The 22,759-nt window shown below is 32.1% G+C and overlaps 1 protein-coding gene across 3 annotated transcripts; it reads left to right on the top strand.

Annotated features, from left to right (window-relative positions):
* On the top strand, positions 1 to 22,232 carry LOC142642926 (cyclic nucleotide-gated ion channel 1-like). 3 transcript variants are annotated; one of them, XM_075817372.1, is made up of 9 exons: positions 3 to 133; positions 430 to 573; positions 2,190 to 2,275; positions 2,306 to 2,622; positions 6,857 to 7,066; positions 8,236 to 8,516; positions 12,898 to 13,009; positions 19,447 to 19,683; positions 21,352 to 22,232. In XM_075817372.1, exons 1-9 carry the CDS (start codon positions 111 to 113, stop codon positions 21,859 to 21,861), a joined length of 1,920 nt encoding a protein of 639 aa, XP_075673487.1. In that variant the 5' UTR covers positions 3 to 110; the 3' UTR covers positions 21,862 to 22,232. The 3 variants fall into 3 exon arrangements, with proteins under 3 accessions (XP_075673488.1, XP_075673487.1, XP_075673486.1); XM_075817371.1 differs by having other exon boundaries at positions 4 to 133; positions 2,190 to 2,622; XM_075817373.1 differs by lacking the exon at positions 19,447 to 19,683 and having other exon boundaries at positions 1 to 133; positions 2,190 to 2,622.
* Positions 22,233 to 22,759: the final 527 nt, after the last annotated feature.

Here is a 22,759-nt window from a genome sequence, read left to right as displayed (position 1 = left end):
GCAGCTGCTTCTACACCTCCGCTGCTCTTAAAATTCTATAAGAAAGCCAGTTTCTGCTACTCTTTGCTTTGTCCAAATTCCCTTTCCCCTTGTTCTGCCTTGTAAAATGCATGCTACTTGAGTTTGTGATCAGGTTCAATAACACATTCTCTTTCTCAATAAGGGGTTACCTTTTTTTTTTTTTTTTTCTTGAACAAGTATTCGTTCCATTTACCCAACTTCACTATATTTTCAACCACCCATTAAGGAGATATATATTTTGTGATGCTATTTATAACTCCAAAAAAAATATTTATAAATACTTGTTGTTTACTTTTATTATATTTTTGAACAATTAGGTCAATAGCCTTGTTTTTCATTAGTATTGTTGCACTTTGAAATAATGAAAATTTGTTAGTATTGTCTAATCTCTGTTTTACACTTCTCCAGGGATCAAAATTCATACCTTTTTTTTGTAAAGCTCGTTGGGTTGTGCAAGCATAGTTCAGAGATTGGTTCTTTGTTTTGGAGGTTGGATCATCGACAAGCTTTAGGTATGAATTATCTTAGCCCATCGCAAGACAACGACAAAAGGTAGTTTCTTTTTCTCTACTTTAGTGCTAACAATAACTTCTTCTTTTTTCTGCTTATCAAAAAAAAAACTTTTTTTTTCTTCTTTTGGCCAATAGTCTAACAAATTTAGTTCTAAATTGTTGTCGTTTTCTTTAATAAATAAATTGGTTATGATTAGGCTCTCAGCTAAAACATTTTTGAAGAAGATTTTGTATGTCTGCTCTATTCTGTTTTCCACTAGTATTTACTAGTGACTAGTGATATGTATTGGTTGGGTTGAAGGATTTTCTTAACTTAATCCATCGTGGTGGGTTACAAAAATTCAATCTTATTCAATCCATCACAGGGATCCAACCGAACCCATGTGAATCGGGTTGGACTCATGGTTTGGACAGTTTTTTTTTAGTTGCTATTATTAACATTAAATTGAGAATTAGAACACTATCACTACAAATAAGAGCAAATTTATAACTAAATACTACTACGTATAACACCAAATAACACAAATTATAAGAGGAGAACTAAAGATTTGGGTTTTATTTGAAAACAGGGGTAAAAATAAATAAATAAAAATATTTTTAAATATTTATTAAAATTTAAATATATATTAAATATAAGTGGGTCGGGTCGAATTAGATGCATACAAAACAAAATCATTTGAATTAAATAGTGAATAAGTGCATATGAATAATTTTGACCTTACTCAAAATTGAAAAACAATTAACCGGCTAGAGAGCAGAATCCCCAAAGCATAATAGTCCAAAAGTTGAACCATGATTGGAAGACCAAGTAATTGACTGCTGATAGAAATGTTTAGCAAAGAAGAAAATGCTGCAGCGTTATGCTATTTATTACCAGAAGTATTGATAAAAATTCAAATTTAAATATGCTTTTGCCAAGTTAATTCAAAGTAATTTTTATTATTCAATTTGAATTAAATTATTATAATATTTTCTTTGATTCAACATATTATTAATGCTAATTGCTCTGTAAAATTCCAAAATAATGCGCTTCAATCATCTTGTGCAAAAGAGTGGGAGTCTGGAAAGAAAACATATATATGGTTCCACTAATTCAACTTCATATGTGCATAAGAGTGGTAATTGGTTAGGTTTGGGATGGATTAGCCTCTTTCCAATCCCAAACTTTTTAAATATGAGGAATTCCATTCCAAACCTTTTTTTTTTTTTTTTTAAATAGAGAGAAAGCAGTGTGCATGTACTTTGTAATAAAAATCTAGTTTTCTTGTAAATAGAATTAATGATAGAGATGTTTTAATTTTTAATAAATAGTGGATTTTAATTAAGTTAATCGGTAAAATCTCTTATTATTGAATAAAAAATTTAAAGTTCGATCTTCACTTACACTAAAAACTAATTGAAATTTTAGCTTAATGATAAAGAACCATCATTATAGAACACACGTTATAGGTTAAAAGTTTAGTAAGGTTAGCTTATATTAGTTTAAGGTGTACAAAGTCGACGTAACTCAGTTTTAATACATAATTAAAAAAAAATTAAAAAAAGAAAGAAAGAAGATCCTAATACAGAATATCTGATAGTTTTAGCTTCTTCTTTTTTCTTTTTCTTTTTTTTTCTTTTTTTTTTAAGGCAACCTCTAATTTTTATGTTTGCCAGGTCTTTGGTCGGATATGAAAATAAGGATACCGAGGGGCAATCTCGTCAGAGAAAAGTTGTTGAAATTGTTTCAAAGTCAACATTTGTGGGCTCTCAAAAAAAAAAGTCAACATTTGAGGCATTGGTAGGTTTGTTCCTTAAATGGTATGAAGAAATACTTGTATTCTTTCGCGCGATTGCAGTATCACTGGATCCCTTGTTCTTTTACGTTCCCGTGATCAAAGAAGACAAAAAGTGCATTGAGTTAAACAAAGTGTTGTGGACCATAGCTATTGTTTCGCGATCGGTCACCGATGCCGTTTACCTAGTGCATTTTGTAGTGAAATCCTACATGAAGCGAGGGTCGAAGGCAAATACTACATGTTGGGAAAATGGTCGAAGGCACTTATTTTCCATCATGTTCAACGTTCTAGTTATTCTGCCTATTCCACAGGTAAGGGAGACTTTATCTACATTGTAAGTTGGAAAATACTGTTTTCACGTATTTTTCTAGTAATTTGGAACTAACAAAAAAAGACTTTTTATATATATACTTCTTCTTCTTCTTTTTTCTTTTTTGACGTAAGCCTTCAAAAAAATTTTGAGTACTCATAATTAAGCATTGTTTTCATAATCAGACCAGACCAATTTGTTCAACCGGGTTAAGTGGAAACTGGAGGCCAGGCTGACACATTAACCATTAAGGCAAATTAGCTTGTTGTATCTTTATATAGCAAACTATTATTAACTAGTATATAGCCCTGTGTTTATGTATAGGTACAATTAAAAAAATCATAATTATATTATACATGGTATTAACTTATACTTTTTTTAAACCATACATTTTTAAAATATGTAATAATTTCTCATTATATATATATATGATATAAAATTTAATTGGTTTTAAACTCTTCGGTTTTTGTACTCAATAATTCACTTGTCACAAAAATTAAAAACTTAAGATGAACACGTAGTGGAAAATTAGACTCTAATTAAAATCCAATTTAGAATCTAATTGGATTTGGACTCTTCGATTTTTACACTTAATAATTTACTTGGTACAACATAAAAATTTGAATGGAACAAATAGTGTAAAATTGAGAATTCAATTAAAATCTAATTGAATTTTCTCTAAGTTTTAGCTATTAATATATTTATTTATTTATTTTATGTAATTGAATTATTTTTTTTATTGACTTTTTCATGGGTTAACCTTGGTTGAACTTCAGTCCGACCTCAAAAACATAAGCTAGTACTTCAAAGCAAATAAAAATACATCAAATGCTCATAAGGGAATACAACTGAGCTAGTAATCCCCCTCCAAATTAAAAAAAAAAAAAAAAAAAAAAAACTGAGCTAGTAATCCAAAGCCAAAAAATTACATCTAATGCAAAAATTAAATTTACCAGTTGACTTTTTGTATTTATGTTATATTATTTTCTTAAATGACTTGTTTTTATTAATTTGAAGTACCAAGTTAGAAATACTCTAAGAACATTTGCTTAAACTGGAAATTAATTACAAAAAATTTAACCAAATTTCATGATTACATATACAAGCATTTACAATCAAACATATTTTCGATAATAATTTTTTATTATTATCAATAAAATACAAACTCTTAAAGTCACACGCATGTGTATCTTTGAAAGCTCGATAATCTAAATGCTAGAGCTAATTAAGACCCCCAATTTTAATTAAGGCTTGATTAATTTTAATTTAAACACACTTAATGAGAAATATACGTAATTATCAAATTAATTAATTAAAACACTCAACAATTGTATGGATGAACATATAAGTGCAAGGCAAATATGTAAAGGCAATAGGAAAAAGAAACTCAAGTCCAAGATAACACGCGATGTGTTATCAAAGAGGAAAACCGAATAACTTAGTGTATAAACCTCTCTGTAGCCCTCCAAGCTAAAATGATCCACTAGTGAATAAGTTAGAGTACAAGGATAAACAAAAAGACCCTCCAAGCCTAATCTACCCAAAGCACTTGAGCCCTCCAAACTCCAGCTACCAACGAACTTCACTAAGTCTTGTCTTCACTAGCTTCCTAAATCCCACAATATCGTCTGATTGTACCGCCAAGCCTTACCGGCTTATTTTGGCAAAGACCCAATGTTTCCCAAACTCCAAAATACTCTCTACACTCTAAATAGGTGTGGGTTGTATTTGAGTATAAACTCCTCTCAAGGTATAACAGTGGGAGAGGGGAGGAGAAGAGACTATATAGGAATTTTCACTTAAGGATGAGTAGCTCTCTCTAAGAGGTGGGTGTTGTGGAAACCAATCTCTAGGGTTTTCTCTCTAATAGCCTCCTCACAATTTTGTGAGTAATGAAGGTATAGTGTGGGTGAAGATTTGGAAAGTCACACTTAAATCCAGCTAGTCAATGTATCTCGCGAGTTGGCCAAGTTACGAGTGATTCGCAAAACAAACTGACTATTGAACTTTCTCAAGTGCTCCTCACATGGCCTTTCGCGGGTGCTACAGTCCCAAGCCAGTCATGAGCAAGTCGTGAGATCAACTGTCTTGAGAAATCTAAACCAACTTAATACTAAACTCATTACAATTAAATTCCACAAAATATAAGGAAATAAATTAATGAGATTGCAACACTTTTTGTCATGAAATACAGACAACATAAATATTATGTAAAAATCATAACTTTACAATCTTTTAACCCAAAAACTATTATAAAATATCTTTCAACTATCAAAGCAATGGTCTTCTCAAAAAAAAAAAATTATCAAACCAATGGCGGAGCCACTATAGGTACCACCCACAATCCTCTCTCCCCCCCCCCCCCCCGCCATTTATTTAATTCCTAAATAGATATTAATTATATATATATATGTGTGTGCGTGTGTGTAGTCCAATTTTATATTTTAAATTATTAGATATTTATACTTATGACTAAATGATACTTTCGGTTACTGAAATTTGGTGTTTTTGGTCCTTGCAATTTAAAAAGTTCTAATTTGGTCCCTAAAATTTTAAAATGAAACAATTTGGTCTCTCCATTTTTTATACATTACTAATGGGGGTTGAGGCACCCCATTTCTGAGGGACCAAGACGAATCAACAAAATATTTAAGGAACCAAAATTGAACCAATCTCATATTTAAGGGATATAAATCGAACTTACCTTAAATTTTAGGGACCAAACCAAAACATTTTAATTTTGAAGGACCAAAATTAAAATTACACAAAATTTCAAGGGCCAGAGGTATAATTTATCCATAAAATTATTTGTTTGATTATATAAATTTTATATCAAAGTCTATGGTTTCTAATATTAATTTGAATAAAGTCATGATCCGATATACTGTTGATGAGTTGCATATATATACTAATAATTCGGTATTCATAAATTTATAATGAATATATATTAAAATAAAATGGAAAAAAGAAAAAGAATTGAGCTTCCTTCTCATAAAAATGATAGTTGATTAAAGATAAATTAAAGATATTGAATCTATTTTGTCAATCTTGATTCTTGACTCAAGTTTGTTGATGTTTAATAGGTATATTTTATGTAGTACACATTTGGATAATAAAATACTTGATTTATATTTTGATCTTTGTTTATAGCACAATGTTACATATCCAACTACACATAGTAGGAATACAATGTATTCAAAGAAAAAAAATACTAATTATTATATTTATATTCGACCCCATGAAATAATTTATGGCATCATCACTACTTCAAATATAGTCACACTGTACCAATGTTCAAGGTTATCAAAATCAAGATCCTACGTAAGATCGTGGGAGGTAGGTAGAATCGTAGATCGTAAGATCCTACTTATTTTCAGATTTTAAGCAAAAAAAATACATTGATAATGACTTTATATGTAGAGTAATCACGTAAAATATGAATTCATCCATTAAAAAACAAAGATTTGCATCATATGATGTAATTTGCATGTCTTACATCGTTACGTCTATACTAACAAAACAAATATATTTAAGTTTTAACACAATATATCTAAAAATTTTAGTACATGTTTAATTAGCAACTAAGTACCAAGATATTATCGACACATATTGAAAATATTTCTAGTTTCTAAGTTCTAAATCCAAAATAAGTTAAGCTAGTTAGCAAATGAAAATTAGCTTATTACAATTTGAAATCCAAAATAAAATTCAGATTCTGAGGTAAACTAGCTAATTATAAATATGAATTCCAAAAGTACATGTTTTGGTAAGATCGGTAGGATCTCATATGATCCTGCACAATCCTACTTACATTCTTACCATTTTTACGATCCTACTACGTACGATTCTAAACGTTTTGGTGAGGCACGATCGTAAAATTGTGCAATCCTACAATCTAAATCGCGATTTTGACAACAATGCCAATGTTTCTAATTCCTATTTCTTGATAGCAGTACCTAACTGCCTATATTATAAAGATCTAACACGTAATTTTCAACAGACAAAAAATACTAAATTTTTTCTTGGATAAGGAATATTAAGTTACTTTTATTTTACAACAAAAATATTTTCCTTTAATAAAAAAACTTCAAATAGATTAGTAATAAATCAAAATGTGAATTTGAAAATTTGCTAATACACACATAATTACTATTTTCTTTAAATTATCACCGTCCTACACATAATTAGATTATATCCATTGACTCTAAAAACAAAAATTGTTGTAATCCATTCAGGTGGTAATGCCAAGCATATTTTCAGAGATGAGACGGACAAAATCTTCAAGTACAACAATCTTGAACTCTGTAATTCTTTTGCAATATGGGCCAAGAGTTTTCCAAATCTACCGATACTGGAAGGAACTCAAACGCGCAGAGAAATCTAATAAGGCTTCCCAATGGATCACAGCTTCATTGAATTTATTTCTATACATCCTTGCTGGTCATGTAAGTTTGCTTACGTAGTAATTTCATATTCTTTATTTTTAATCTTCGCAAATGTTGATTCTTTTATCAATGTATTGTTGTCTTTCTTAACATTTAAATTCCAAATCAACCTTCTTCTCAAAAAAATCTAAACCAACCAACATTGCTAAATCAAAATCATATATTGAAGAAATATCCAAAAAAGAAAGAAAAATAAAAATTACGAATGTTTCATTTTATTAATTTTTAGAATTACCTTGATTAATTTTTTTGAAAAAATACCTCAAGAATGCTAATTAAGACATCAAAACTTAGAAGGTGCTATCTCATGTAAGAGTTGTGTTGGGGAGATCATACCTTGGAAAGCTTCCAAATGAAAAGTTTTTTTTTTTTGAGAATCTCAAAAAGGGTAGTTAATACAACATATATATATATATATATATATATATATATATATATATATATATAGGGGCAACACTTTACTCAAAAGGCTAGCTTAAACCAATGAGTATGGACCTAATTATGTTATATTAACCACTCACCATTCTCATTATTATTCAATATAAGACTTCATTTATATATGTATACCCAACAATCTTTCCCCTTACCTGTGAATCTTTGCCTCTTGATAGGCAACAAAGTACAAACAAGTCCCATTTGCTCTCTTTTGCCTTATGGACTTTTTCTTCATCAACATGTCATCCATAGATCTATGCCATTCATAAGAACCACATCTCAACCTTGTATGCTCATTTTTTAGAACTTAGCTTGCACTACTGTCTATGGGAACCTTGCATCTCACCATTTGGCAATACCCTTTTGTGGGATTTAATTTTTTTTTTTTTTTTTTCAAGATTGTCTGTATGAGCTTCTATGGGCTTGTTTGGTGTGATCCATACTTGTGAAGGCTCCAAGTACGCACATCCCGTCCCTGTGCTTTGGATGCCTTTGTGCCTAATCTATGCGAAGTATGTTTCCATCCGTTTGTAAAGTTTAGAAAAGCATCTCGATTCGCTTATTGAGAAATTTTTTTTTTTTTTTTGAAAGGGAGAATATTTTAAGTAGTAGTTTCATATCCATACAGTTCTCTTTTTCTCTTATTGTTATAGTTGTAAGTTGTAACGGTTATTAACCTTTGGTTACGATATCTGATAAATTTACTAATTTATAATGATAATCTTATCGATTAGGTATTGGGAGCCTTTTGGTACTTTTTCTCTACCCAACGACTAGCAGCTTGCTGGCACAAGGCTCGTGAAATTCATAGTGATGGGGTTGAAATTTCTTTTAACTGTGACCACAGTTTTAGAAAGCTCTCTTTTTTAGATGATTTCTGCCCTATTGATCCACCAAATCCAAGTACCTTTGATTTTGGAATATTTCTTGAAGCCCGTCGATCTGGAAGCTTAGAGTCCACGGGTTTTCTGCCAAAAGCATTTTACTGTTTCTGGTGGGGCATGCGAAATCTAAGGTTTGCACATGATACACCCTTTCCTATTCCATATCAAAATATTTAAGTCCACTATCTATGTCGTCCAAGTTATGCATGATGTAATTTTAAAAATATTACGCTACTTAATAATTTATTATTAAATTCATATTCTAAAAATTTCATTGTTGGATTATAGGTTCTATATGTTCTTAATATGCATATCAATTTTCATATTAATCAAATGTTATTTATTATTCGATTAATAAATTTATATTTTATGCATTATTTTAAACAAAAAAAACTTGATTTTAAATAATTGATTAATGACATGACTTTTGATCTTTGATCACTTTGAATTTTTATAAGCATGAAGAATTTATAAAAATAATGTAATCCAAAGATGGTTCAGTGGATTTGTTAAAATTTGCATTCAATTAAAAATATTGAGTGATATAACATTGTTTAAAGTTACAAGGTTTATGGCTTTTTAATCTATTCTTAAATTTGTTGTTTGCACACAATTGAAGCTAAAATAGTAACGAGCAGTGCTACATGCAATATGTACTACAAGTTTACTACATTAACCATACAAATTGATGTGTCACCAATAATAAAAATGTAATTCAAATATTCAGTTATGAGGTGGTTAAAGCCTACCAATCACATTCATTAGCATATAAGTTTGTAAGTTATATTATATGTAATAAAACTTGTAGGGTAAATGCAAATTACACCCCTAAAGTTTGGGGGTGATTGGATTTTATACCCTGAAATTTCAGAATTTGGATTTTACCCCCTGAGGTTTTGGGCATTTGAATTTTATACCCTGACGTTTCAGAACTTAGATTACTCTCTAAATTTAGGGTTGTTTGGATTTTACACCCTCAAATTTTGAAACTTTAAGGTATTAAATCCAAACACCTCAAAACTTTACGGAATAAAATCCAAACACTTCTAAAACATAGGAGGTAAAATTCAAATTCTGAAACTTCAGGGTATAAAATCCAATTACCCAAACTTTAGGAGTGTAATTTGCAATTTACCCAAACTTGTAATACCTATAATATTTTCCAATAGTTATTAGTTTCTCCTAGTTTTATTAACGATCTCATTAAAGAAAAATATCATTAATTTCTACTCTATATTTCTTACATGGTAAAATCGTCAAGTAGAATAGAATTTCCTAATGAACATTGGGATCACAATAGGAAGAAATACTTGAACCATGAATTGAGTTCTTAACAAATTTTCATAGATTTGGATCATCCTAGAAGTTCACAGGATTTTTTAAGTTTGCTACTAATAGAATTATGGTTTGCTTTTATCTGGAGATGCTTTGGTATTTTATTTTTCTTTGGCTATATTATATTCCTAATATAGATATATATATGTCTTTGTAGTACTATAAAATAGTACTTTAAGCACAACTCAAGATATATATATTAAGTATTTTATAATCTAATGTATCCATAAGGGTCAAGTAAGGTGAAAAGGTCCTGTTCGGGTAAAAATCGAACTTAAACAGTTTGCAAGCAAGTCAGATTAATCAGATTATAAGTTAACTAGTAGTTTTTAACATGCAATAATAATAATAATAATATGATCATATTATTTTTGTCTTTCTAGTTCTTTTCAATACTAATAAGAGATCGCAAGTAACTAAAATAGGAAAAAGAAAAAAAGAGAACCAAAAACAAAAACAGTTTAAACAAAACTTAACTAATACATTGATTTCTAAGTTTACACAATCCAAAGTTCACTAATGAGTAATGATATCATCACCATAAAATAACTTAAAGAAAATGCTAATGTTTGTGAACTTTGTCAAGTTATCAACCTTATTAGTTGTGCCTCTTCTTATTGCATGTGAAATAATAATAAAGTTAACTTATTTAGAAAGATAAATAAACAAAAAAAGTTTTAAGAATAGAACATAACATATTAGGTAAAGAAAAATAAATAAATATTTAATATAAATTGTACCTCAAGAATCAAACTTCAAGTTGGCAAGTAATTTTGTTAGTATTTTCATCTACAATAAAAAATTTTAATATAAGTCAAGTATACAAAGAAAGTGATTCAATAAAGAACTAAAAATTATGACTATTCTATAACTGAATCAACTTACCTAAATTCATATAACCAACTTCAAAAATATCACTTTAAAAAACATGTTGGGTTCGATTGTAACCCATACAATAATTACCCATAAAGATTTTTGAGATAGAAACTAAGAGCCTGTTTGGTTTAGGCTTGTTTTGAGTGATATCACTCAAAATTCATGACTCAGTGATTAAAAAACGTGGGACCCACACCAGTTTGGTTGTTTGGCTTGATTTTCAGCTTGGATTTCCATCACTCAAAACTCACAAATTTTGAGTTAGAGTGATGGAAACACAAAACACAAATATGGTGTTTTCAAAAACTGAGATACGTAACTCAGTGGCACTAAGGTAAATATTCAAACTCCGTTCAGTGCTTTTTGGTATTACCGTTGCAAACAACCACAGAACCACCACTTCAAATCCAGCTCCGCCACAGCACCACCATAACAAAACACCACCGAAACACAAATCCAGCCCACCCAACGCCACCACAACTGAACTCCACCAAAACACAAACCCAGCACCACCACAACCGAACTCCACCGAAACACAAACCCAGCACCACCACAACCGATCTCCGCCGAAACACAAACCTAGCCCCACCCAGTGCCGCCACAACAACCCACCGCAACAAAACACCACCGAAACCCAAACCTAGCACCACCACAATCGATCTCCACCGAAACACAAACCTAGCCCCGCCACAACCCGATCTCCGCCGAAACACAAACCCAGCGCCACCACAGCAACCCACCGCAACAAAACAACACCGAAACACAAACCCAGCACTACCACAACCAATCTCCGCCGAAACACAAACCCAACCCCACCCAGCGCCGCCATAGCAACCCACCGCAACAAAACACCAACTGAAACCCAAAAACCCAATCTCAAACCTGATCTCCACCGTGACCCATAACCCGATCTCCACCAATTCAAACCAACCAAAAATAGCTAAGAAAGAAACTAAGAAGAAAGAAAAAAAATCAAATACAGATTGAAAAGGGGAGAGACAGAGAAAGCTAAGAAAGAAATGGAGATGAGTGGAAAAAAAAAAATCAAATATAGAGTGAAGAGGGGAGAGACAGAGAAAGAGAGAGACCAAAAAAAATTTATAGAAAAGAGAGAGTCAGAGAAACAAAGGGGAAGAGACAGAGAAAGAGAGATATGTAGTAGAGAAAGGGGAGGAAGATTTTTTGTTAATAAAGCACGGGTAGCAACAGTAATAATACTGGGTACGGTCAGTGGGTGGGGTCCATGATTTTAGCAAAAAGTGGTAGAGATATGTAACTGAGAATGCGTCCAAACATGTGTTTTGCAATTTTTGAGGGAAGTTGAGGTTTGAGAACAGAGTTAAGAGTTTTGGGTTTAAGTTATGAGTTGTGAAAACTGAGTTGTGAAAATTGAGACATCACTAAACCAAACGGGCCCTAAGTCACAAGATCTCCAGCACAAATAATAGACAATGTATCCTAGCTTACCACTTTTGCTGCAATTGCTGAACCAGCCTTTAGTGCCGCAAGCAAACAATCCAGAAGCAAATCTCGAAAATTTTGTAATAGGCTATCAGTGGACCGAGAGTCTTTTAAGAGTCTTCTAAGTGTTTTTTTTTTCCTGATTGTCAGTCTCACATGACTGAGCCTTCATTCTTGCATTGTCAAGATTGTCTTGTATAGTGAATAGATACTTCAACCTTCATTACCACTATTTACATTACAGTATCAAAAGCCAATATTCATGTTCTTAACATATATGTCATATTTCGTTCAAATAAGATGTTATTTATTATTCAATCCATAAAAAAATTTTATGCATAATTTAAGATTATAAAAATTTGAATTTTAAACATTTAATTATTGATATAGTTATTGATTTTTAATCTTCTTAAAAGTTTACAAGCATTGAGGACATAATAAGAAAATGCAATCAAATGGTGGATTTGTCAAAATTCACATCCGATAAAAAGATATAAGGGAAGTTTGTAGCCATTGTCTTCTTTTCGCTTTCATTCTTTCCTTAATTTCCTCTAATTGTGTCACAGTCATGCTTCCTTCTCTCATGGATGTAATGGGCTTCAACCCCATCCTTAATTAACCACTACGCTTATGTATGGGGTTGGAGTTCCTATTTGTCCAAAAGCCATAAACATGTGATCTTGACCCTACTTTCTTACTTTGAATGCCCAAGTATAGATCTTTCATTTTATCTTTAACTTATACATTTCCCCTAAAATTTCGAGAATTCTCATTTTTTAGATTTTAGTTAGAAATTTTTAAGCTTAGTGTCTCATACATTATAGTTGTGGCATTTTGCAGTTCTTTTGGGTCAAACCTCCAAACAAGTAGCTACATATGGGAAAACATCTTTGCACTTGGAATTTCTATCTTTGGTCTGTTATTATTTCTTTATTTCATTGGAAACTTGCAGGTTTGTGCCCAATCCTTTCCTTTCACTTCTTTTTTTGTAAAAACTTTTCTGCACTTGGAATTTCTATCTTTGGTATGTTATTATTGCTTTATGATAAGCCAAAAATGTATTGACCTCTTTGATAAATTAATCAGCCAAGTGAATTAATTAGATTCAATTACATGCAATAAGTGTGGTAGCACAAACAAATCATCAACTAAGTTAAATGCAGCGGAAAATAAATTTGACACAAGTGATTTGTTTACAAATGGAGAAAACCACCAAGGCAAAACCCCATTGGGTGAATTTAAAGTCACCACTCCCGAGAATCCACTATTATCAAAACAAGCGATTGCAAGTAAAAGGAATCACAGTACCTAATACCAACCTACAGTTGAACCCTTACCCCAATATCCAATTGGACTTGTGATGTAGCGGCAATCTCTCTGTTCAATGCACGACTCCCAGTAGCCTTCGCCTGACAAAATCAACCACACAGACGTGCTCAATGGCCTACTATGACCAAAAGCCAAGAAACTCGTCCCAAACGGCAGCTGCACACGCCTCCACACACAGACACAGGCTCCGACTCTCCTCACACGTGCTGCCAAGGATTCTCAACTCCTTGATCGGATGATGGTCACACGCACCGCCATGTAGGCCTTGTTGTTCGCCGATCTACAAAAACCTAAGAATCTGGCCCTCATCCGACCCTGCAAGCACTCTCATGTGCCACCTGGAAGTCCTACAAGCGATGTCACCATTACACTCCTGCCACGCGTCGAAGAACTACACCAGCTTCTTATAATGTCATCCATGACATCATCTGATGCCTTAGATTGTCTTTGAATTCTCATTAGTTATTTGGACCTTGGATTGTCTTTGAATTCTCAATACCTCATGTGATTCTTGAACCATTTGAATTATCAGCTTTGGCATCTTTGATTCTTGGATCACAGACACTTGGATTTCTAATTCTTGAATTGTGGACTCTTGAGTGGGTGCATCAAGGATTAGTTCTTGGTTCTCCGTCATGTAATTCACAGGCTCTTGCATTTGGATTCTTGGGTGGTAGTCTCCATTGATGCAGGAAGGATTGGTGTTCAAAACTAATATTGTGGGTGCATATGAAATCTACTCAAGTTTTGTATAAGCCTGATGCCTCTACGCCTTGAAACCACTTCAACACCTCTCCTTCCATATAATAAGAGGCAATGGGAATCATGAGAAGTAGTGGAGTGTTGTCAAGAGCAAAGAATTTGTAGACCTTGAGAAGCCATCAAAAAGAATATCATCATTTGAATTTCAATAACTCCATGAAACTTTGATGCGGTGCAATGAATTCGATCATCTCAAGATTGACTGCTCTAATACCATGTTGTGACTTAAATAATGCTCCCAAGTGCAAGATTCACAAAATAATATTTCAATGTGTCCGAGGTTGAATCCATAAGGAAAAGGAATTTATTAGCAAACCACAAGATAAATTAAAAATTAAAAACAATAAAATTTAATGTAAGAGAAATTTTGATTGAGGGTTTGGTAAAGAAAATTTAGAATGAGGGAAAACAACAATATATTAAGACACTAAAGTTTAAGGATTCACACACAGCACATCCATCGGTAGTCTTAACAATATTACTTTATAACTCAACTAAAATTCATACGAAACATGATCTTAGTATGATGATTTAGCAATTAGAAATCAAGAATTAGTTTTCTAAGTTAGTTGCATAAATTTGATTCATTTTAGGCAAAACAAAACTAGTGAATTAATTCACAAGAAATTTTAAGCATCTAACATGCCGGAGTCTATGCTAAATCAAAGAATATACATAAACAATCACTATTCTAGATAATTAAATCAATAAAAAACACAAGAACATAAGCACTAAAACCGTAAAATTATTGTCATGAACATACCAATAAACAGTTAGGTTTCACCCTTTATCTTAGCAAGGCTTCTATCAAGTCATTACACCAAATAAAACTCTAAAATTTGTAAATAAACTTTTAGAAAACCTAATTCTCATTCTAAGGCTGCTACCTCTTGAGTTTTTCCCTAAAGATCCTTTAAATTGTCCAAGAAATCTTATTATAAGTTGGATTCTTGTTTAGAGAGAATCCCTAGTTTTTAGACTTCATTTAACCAACATTTTTGGCCCATTTAAAGTCAGAATCGGGCTTTTTGTAAACTATAAAGTTTTAGCCCTATAAGTTAGCTTTCCAGCACTACTTGAATCATCAAAATCAATATCAGAGTTGAAAGTTATGCCCAAAATACTAAATGTTGTGTAGTCTAGAATCCTAATCCAAATTGGACTTAGATTTGATGTAAATCTCTTTTGATTCCTTGCTCCAATTGGACTCAAATTTAATTAGGCTGACCTTCTTTAACTTCATTATCTCCCTTGTAAAAATAAATTCCATTAGTATTCCTTGCAAGAATTAATTTCATTCTCTACAAAAGACATGTAAATTCCGTGATTTGTACCCCCTTTATGGCACATCGGCATGTCAGTATCTTCTCGCGAAGGCGGGATACGTTGCACTCAATCTCCCTGAAAAAAGTTTTAGATTTGAAGCCAGCACAAGCTTGAGAGTATACGAAGTCTCTTAAAAAGAGATGAAGTACCACTTAGTTATAGGTCCAAAAACCAAAACATGACTCCATGAAGGTCTTTCTACCAAACTAGGTTCAAAGTCAGGGTACAGGATGGGAAGAGGTTAGGCACCCCAAGCCAGCCTAGCTATAGTGACCTTCATATATTATTGTTCAACTTGGTGGAAAGTAAGCTATCTTAGAGGCCCAAATGGATGTGCGGTTGTATCTAAAGCCTAGGTATAAGCCTATGTATCACGTGTGACAAGCAAGGGAAAGTAGATAAAACATGTGATCATGGAAGCATAGACATGTATAGAATCATACAACTCATGGCATCAAGCTCAAATCATTAGCATACAGACATGATAGAGGTCAAAACATCAACATCCAAGTATGTGCATGTGTATACCCAATCATGCATGTGCTCGCACACATGCAAATGGATACCAACCAAGATTGCGAGTTTCTCTCAAATGATGGTTATGTCTTATGCAAAAAGGGATCATTAAAATTGATGTGAAGTCTTCATTGATGTGTGGATATCTTCCCTTCATTAAAATTAGATTTGACTTGATTTGTCATCAATGATCTTGCATCTTTTAAGGCTTGAACGGGATTTGATTAATTAAGACAGAATCAACTTAACTTTTATGTTACTATTTAAGTTCAAATCAATTACTTTAATAACATTAAAGCTTGTCAAGATACTTTCCTTATCTTTGAATAGTCAACTAATTCCAAAAGGAATTGAATATTAATTGACTATTGATTTTTATTTTTTTAGAAAGTATTTAAGCTTTTATGAATTGTAAGGCTTTCATTGATTATTTCTAAATATTTTAGTTGCCTTATGAGGATCAAGTCAAAATTAGAGAGTGAATGAGACAGAAAAGATAGACTGCATTAGGGTTTGATACAAGAAATGAAAGAAAATAAGATATTTCGGGTATTTTGAATTTATTACACATGTGATACAAAAGGAAACAAACATGACAGCATATATACAGTGAAAGCAAATAAAACAAATAATGAAAGATAGTAAAATATGGCATTAAAAGTAAATGAAAGAAATCTGGTTTCTGCCTAGATTGGCATGCCAATCTGGGCTTCAAATAGATTCCCAAAAAAACAAAAAAAAGATGAACCCTAGCCGTCTGAAACATGTGTACATAGGGGTATTGGTGCGTATGCATCTTATCCCATGCGTATGCATCCTAAGGCATATTAGGTTTTTTTTTTTTACAGATTTGCAGAAAAATGAAGAATTTGAATCAAACTACCAAAGAAAAGCATGTTATGGTACAAAAGCAACATATTAAAACATTAAAACAACATGAAAAAACATAAAAGAAACAAGAATCAAAAGGAAGAGTGTGGATCATAGGAAAGATCCATATCTCCTCCTCATGGCACTTACAGTGATGTTAATTACCAACCCTTCATCTGAAATCGACTACCGCAGTTGAATGTGTGGAGGAACGATTCGAATGGTTCGGTCAGGTTTAGCTTATGACCCTAAGTGGTGTGCTAGAAATGATTTGAACCAACTAGAAGTTTTGAACACGAATGAGCAAGACATTATCTCCTAACCAAAGATGGCTGAAAATCAATCTAATGCTCACATTTTTTTCCCTTCTAGAGGTATTTCAGTAGAGTTTCTATAGGTATTGAAAATCTGGACCATTTGGATGGTTAAAATGGGGGTTTATATAGGAAAAATTGAGATCTAGGATTAGGTTAAACGTTTGGGCAGTCAGTTGATCAGGCTGGTTGCCCTAGAATCTCACCGAAATAGAAGTTAAGTGATTTGAGGCTTCTGTCCAGATGGTGTGTATGCCATAGATTAAGTGCGTACGCATCAAATACCTAATGTACGCACCTTTTGCAAGTCTTGGCCCAATTAGGTCAAAAATGGGCTTTTAGGCACTTGAGCTTGATTCTTGAGTCATAGTTAGGCTTGGGCTTGAACTGTATTGAGCCACTTTGGGGTTTGTATGCTCATTGGGCTCCACACATGATGCTAATCATATTGGTAGCAACTGATTTTCTCGTCATTAGGACTAGGGGATTTAGGTATAGGTCATAATGAAATGGGGTGTTTACAAGACATATTCACACATTAAAATTCATTTTAAGCACAAAATCAATTATTCAATATTATTCTAAAACCAAATATAAAATGCATGAATTAACAAAAAATAAGTATAATAATACTTTATAATAATGATATAAATATTCAAAATTAAACTATTATTATACTTCTTGTTAGGAACTTTGTTTTTTCTATTGGGGATAGGTGGAAAGCGTATGGAAATATATGGGAATCGTATGTGAATTGCCTTAATTCAAGATAGTCACACTCCATAGAGAAATATTAAGAAAGAAAGGAAGTGCACTAAGCATGGAATTGCATTTTTTTTTTTCAAGATATATCAAATTATGGTTGCTTGCACTCTTTATACAACTCAAGCTCTCCTTCTATTGGCCACACATGTAAGGTTGTCCATGGGTTGGGTCATATCAGGTTCGGGCTCAAGCAACACTCGACCCAACCTGATCAGGTGGAGCATATCTCAACTCATTGCCAACCAAAAAGGTTGATCAAACTGGGTAGATCGAACCTTCAACAAGTGGTGGCCGGTCAATTTGGTTGGAGTTATGGTTCTAGAAAACAGAGAAAATTAGGCTAGTTAACGGCAAAAATCAGTGAAAATCTGGTGAGATTTCTCCAAATTTGACAGAATTCTCATCATATCCGGTGAGATCTCGCCAAATCTTGCAAATTTCTCCAGAAAACTAATATATATTCCAGTTAGTTCATGTATTTTGGGTTTTGAGGAAGGAGACCTGCAACCGACTTGGCACCATTAATTTCTATAGGAAAAGACCCTCTGCTGACCACTAGAGTAGTCAAGTCGGGCTGTGATTGGCTCGGATCTAGTGGGGTTTATCACTTAGCTTGGGTAACCGAGTGGGTTGGACAACCCTACACACATAGCCCTAACTCTATCATAATCCCAACATGTGTAACTGATTTAATCCTATCTATTTTACTTGGAACTTAACTACTAATTGAAGGGATGTAAGGATAAGATTATTCGGATAAGAGGATCTTACAAGAAGTTTGGGTTACTAACATAACTTCTTCCAGAAAATGACGTTCCATCAACAAAGTTGTGTTCTCTGCATTAGAAGCTAGATAGGTTAGTTTTTTTTTTTTTTTTGCATATTCCACAAGCTAGCAACTAGTTGTTACCCTTAGGGAATTTTTTCGCATATTGCACAAGTTGGTGATTGAGTAGTTAGTATTTTCTTTTTGGGGAAAGTATAAAAAGGGCACCATAGTTTTATCATTAGGACACATTAAACCTTACACTTTTAAATGGGACTCATTAAACCCAACACTTTCATAAATATACACAAAAATCCTTCCAAAAAAATTTCACCCTCACATGTGAAATGTAAATTTATAAAAGTTAGGAGTTTAATTAAAGTGTCTCAAATCTCATTTGAAAGTCTGGAGTTTAATATGTCCTAATTATAAATTTATGAGGTTTTTCTTGTACTTTACCCCTTTTTTTATTTTTTGGCTGAATCTTGTTCCCTTCGTTTTCCCCTCCACAAGATTGTTTAAGTCTATAAATTCTACCCCATTTCCTATCTACATCTCTTTTTTTTCATTTATTTATTTTTTTGAAAAAAGAAAAGGTTTTTTATTTTTGAGAAGATGGAAAAAGAAAAGTTGTGTGGAAGTAGAACATTGAGATGTATAATTGTAAAATATTATTAGTTTTAATGCCTAAACATAGTAAGATTTGGCGAGTTGAACTGACTAGCAGAAGTGGGACGACAGATATTCATGGAGTGGAGAACAACAAAACAACAAAAGTGGAGAAAACGACAATATAACCTTAAATTGTGGATGTCCAACCACGGCTTTGAGAGAACAACAAGGAACAAGATTATTGACTACATAGGTAAGAGCTATAAAGCAGACGAAGACGTTTATGTAGAGACCATTATCCCTGATCTTCCTACTAAACTTCGAAGGGCTGTCAACCACCATTTCTGCTTTAAACTGCTCAAGGAGGTGAGTTTCATTACCTTCATAAATTTGCTAAATAACTGCTTGTCCCTTGCATGGTGACAATGTACTACACTTTGAAGATATTCTAATTGAGTAGTTAATAAAACATAGAGGAATATCATTTAACCTTAAAACTAAAATTTATAAGTTCTGTGCATTTCAATTAGTTCGATTGATAAAATCTTTTATGGTCAAATATATTTATGTAATTATACTCATAAAAAAATTTATTAAAACCGTTGTGTAATTTTATAGCTTATGAAAAAATATCTGTTCCCTTTTGCATTGGTACGTTTGGTTATAGTCTTGAATAACAGTTAGAAACAAGTATTTACTAGCTTTAATATATATTTTATAGTGACAAAGACTAATTTTTGAAAATTAATAGTAAAATCCTACCAGATTCAATCTGATAATAAAATCTCATTTGAGAATTAAATAAAAATGTTGAATATATAGATTTTAAAATTTACTAGTGTACTGTGTACATAAGAACGATCGTGGCTACGTTTGGTAAGTTTTGGAAAATAGAAATTCTAGTAATATCAAATTCTAACCAAACGAAATTTGCAAAATACATTGTTTGGAGAAATAAAGTTTTAAATAATGGATCTCAAAAAGAAAAGTTTTAAATAATGCTCAAATAAGTGAGAAAATAATTATGCTCATTAAAATGTGTTTGATTATGCTTTTCGAGAATCTATTTTTATTATTAAAATTTTCTACGATATGTAAACCATTTTAGTAAATAATAGATCAAGCACAAGGAAAAAAAATTTTAACGCTAGAGCTAGTATAATTAGATCTACGAAAAAATTATAACTAAAAATAACAAAAAACTCATTTTTAATTCGTTAATTTGTACAAAAATGAGAAGAAGAAAAAAAAAGCCGAAGTGATTCCCCTAACATCTATATGAGTTTTCATAATTTTTGTAATTTATTTACAATTTTACACAATTTCTTAACAATTTATAGAGATTTATGCACAAACAATTTTCCACAAAAGTCGTGAATGGGTATGGGCTTGCAGCATAGACAGCAGTAGGTTGCTATGGCTTGTGACTTGGGCGGGTGGGCGGAATGAGAATCCTCAGCTCTAAGGATTGCTGTTCTGATTTTTTTTATTTATAAGAATTACTGTTCTGATTTAATTGTAGAGGTTAGGGAAAATATATTCTTAGAATCTAGTACAAAGTAGAGTTAACAAACACAACCAAAAAACAAATTCAAAATTTATTCTTTATGCCTAGAAAACTACTATATTCATTCATAGAGTACCTATAATGAAACAATGTTAATCGACTAGAAGTTAACAGGCTGACCTAAAAGTATTTTTTCTCATATCCATTATACTTTTAAAAAATAAATTATTAAATATTTCTTAGCACCTTTACTTTTATTAATAATTATTTGGGGAATTATATAGATATTGTAGAAATTTTTGTTAATACACAGTGTGTTTATGTCAAATTACTCAATGTTTTTTTCGATGAACTGTTAAATGACTCAATATAAGCATTAAGCTTGACATGCTTTTAGTATGTAATTTATTATAAGTATAGTAACATTATTAAGATAATTTGCATTACGTGAAACTCAATTGCCAAATTATTAAGAGGTATAATTTAGGTATACACAAACTTATAGTATTTTTTTCCCCCTTGATCAGCTGGAAATCATAAAAGACAGTGGGTTGGCTGGGCATCATCAACTGTTGCTTAAAATCTGTGACTCTCTTAAACCAATGTTCTACAACGAGCACTGCTACATTGTTAGGGAGGGAGACCCAATTGATGCGGTATTCTTTATTACAGATGGCATTGTATGGACTTCTACAAGCAATAATGGTGAAGGATCTAACTCTCGACGTGCTGAGCGTCTTGAAAGAGGTCAGCACTTTGGAGAAGAACTTCTTGAATGGGTTATGAAACCTACCTCTGACGACATGCGCAACCTATCCATACTTCCTGTTTCTTCAAAAACCCTCAAAACCCACACAAAAGTGGAAGCCTTCGCTCTAATGGCCCACGACTTCAACAAAATATGGCAGTTGTCACTATTAGGCCCAGAGCAATTGTTCCAAGCAGCTGTACTTATACAACAATTCTGGCGCCGCAAGCGATTGCGGTCCCAACAAGGATGGTGTTGGTGGTTCAAGAAAACTTGTTTTGATGTCTGATAGAATCCATCAAAGCCTGACAGTACTGTTGTTGCAAAGCAATAGTTTGTTTTGATGTCTTTATAGTATTAAGTTTGTTTTTCTAGTCATAAGGTTGCTACTTGTTTCTCAATTACACTCGCTCTTCTTATTCACTCTTTTTATGATCCCTTCATACCATTTCATTGAATAAAAGGGGACGGGGGCGACCATATGTGGCTTACCCCCTAGGGCGTGACCTAATAGGGGCACCCCCGCTAGAAAATGTTAGATTGATGTTTTTATGTTTTGTTATTAATATAATGCATGATGTATAATAATTTAAATGATAACATGTTGTAATTTTACTTTCTAGAAATAATATGAATCTGAAAATTTGGTTCAAACCCAAATGCATACGTGTTTCTAGGTAGAATTTAGATTCTGACTTTCTTTTCTTTCTTCCTTTTTTTTTTTTTCTTTATTGTAGTAAGTGTTATATAGTTTTCCCTTTTTTTTCTTTTTTTTTTATTAGTTTATTTTATACATTTTTTGTTTTATTTTAAATTTTATAAAACCTAAACACCAAAAATATTTAGCCTGGTAACTATGAATTTTTAAAAAAAAATTAAACGTTGGACATTTTGTTTATTAAAAGATAGAAAAAAAAATATTTAAAACCTTAATATAAAATTTTATTCGGTTTTGGCCTTAAATAAATTAAATAAGTTTTGAATTTTTCGATTCTAAAAAAAATAATGATTAGATTCTTTCCTTTGAAAAAAAGATTTAAAAAAAATCCATTAAAAAATCTATGGGTAGTCCATTTGGTTTAACCTAATAACTCGGCCCACTAAAGTTAAATGGCCATTGCCCATAGGAAGAACCATAGGTTGAAGTTTTCCCTTTCAGTCTGACTCAGCCCGACCTATTGATTGAT

Source organism: Castanea sativa, chromosome 7 (assembly GCF_040712315.1).
Source record: "Castanea sativa cultivar Marrone di Chiusa Pesio chromosome 7, ASM4071231v1".
NCBI lineage: Eukaryota > Viridiplantae > Streptophyta > Magnoliopsida > Fagales > Fagaceae > Castanea > Castanea sativa.
Note: the sequence above shows the minus strand (reverse complement) of the source record. Positions and strands in the feature narration are given on the sequence as shown.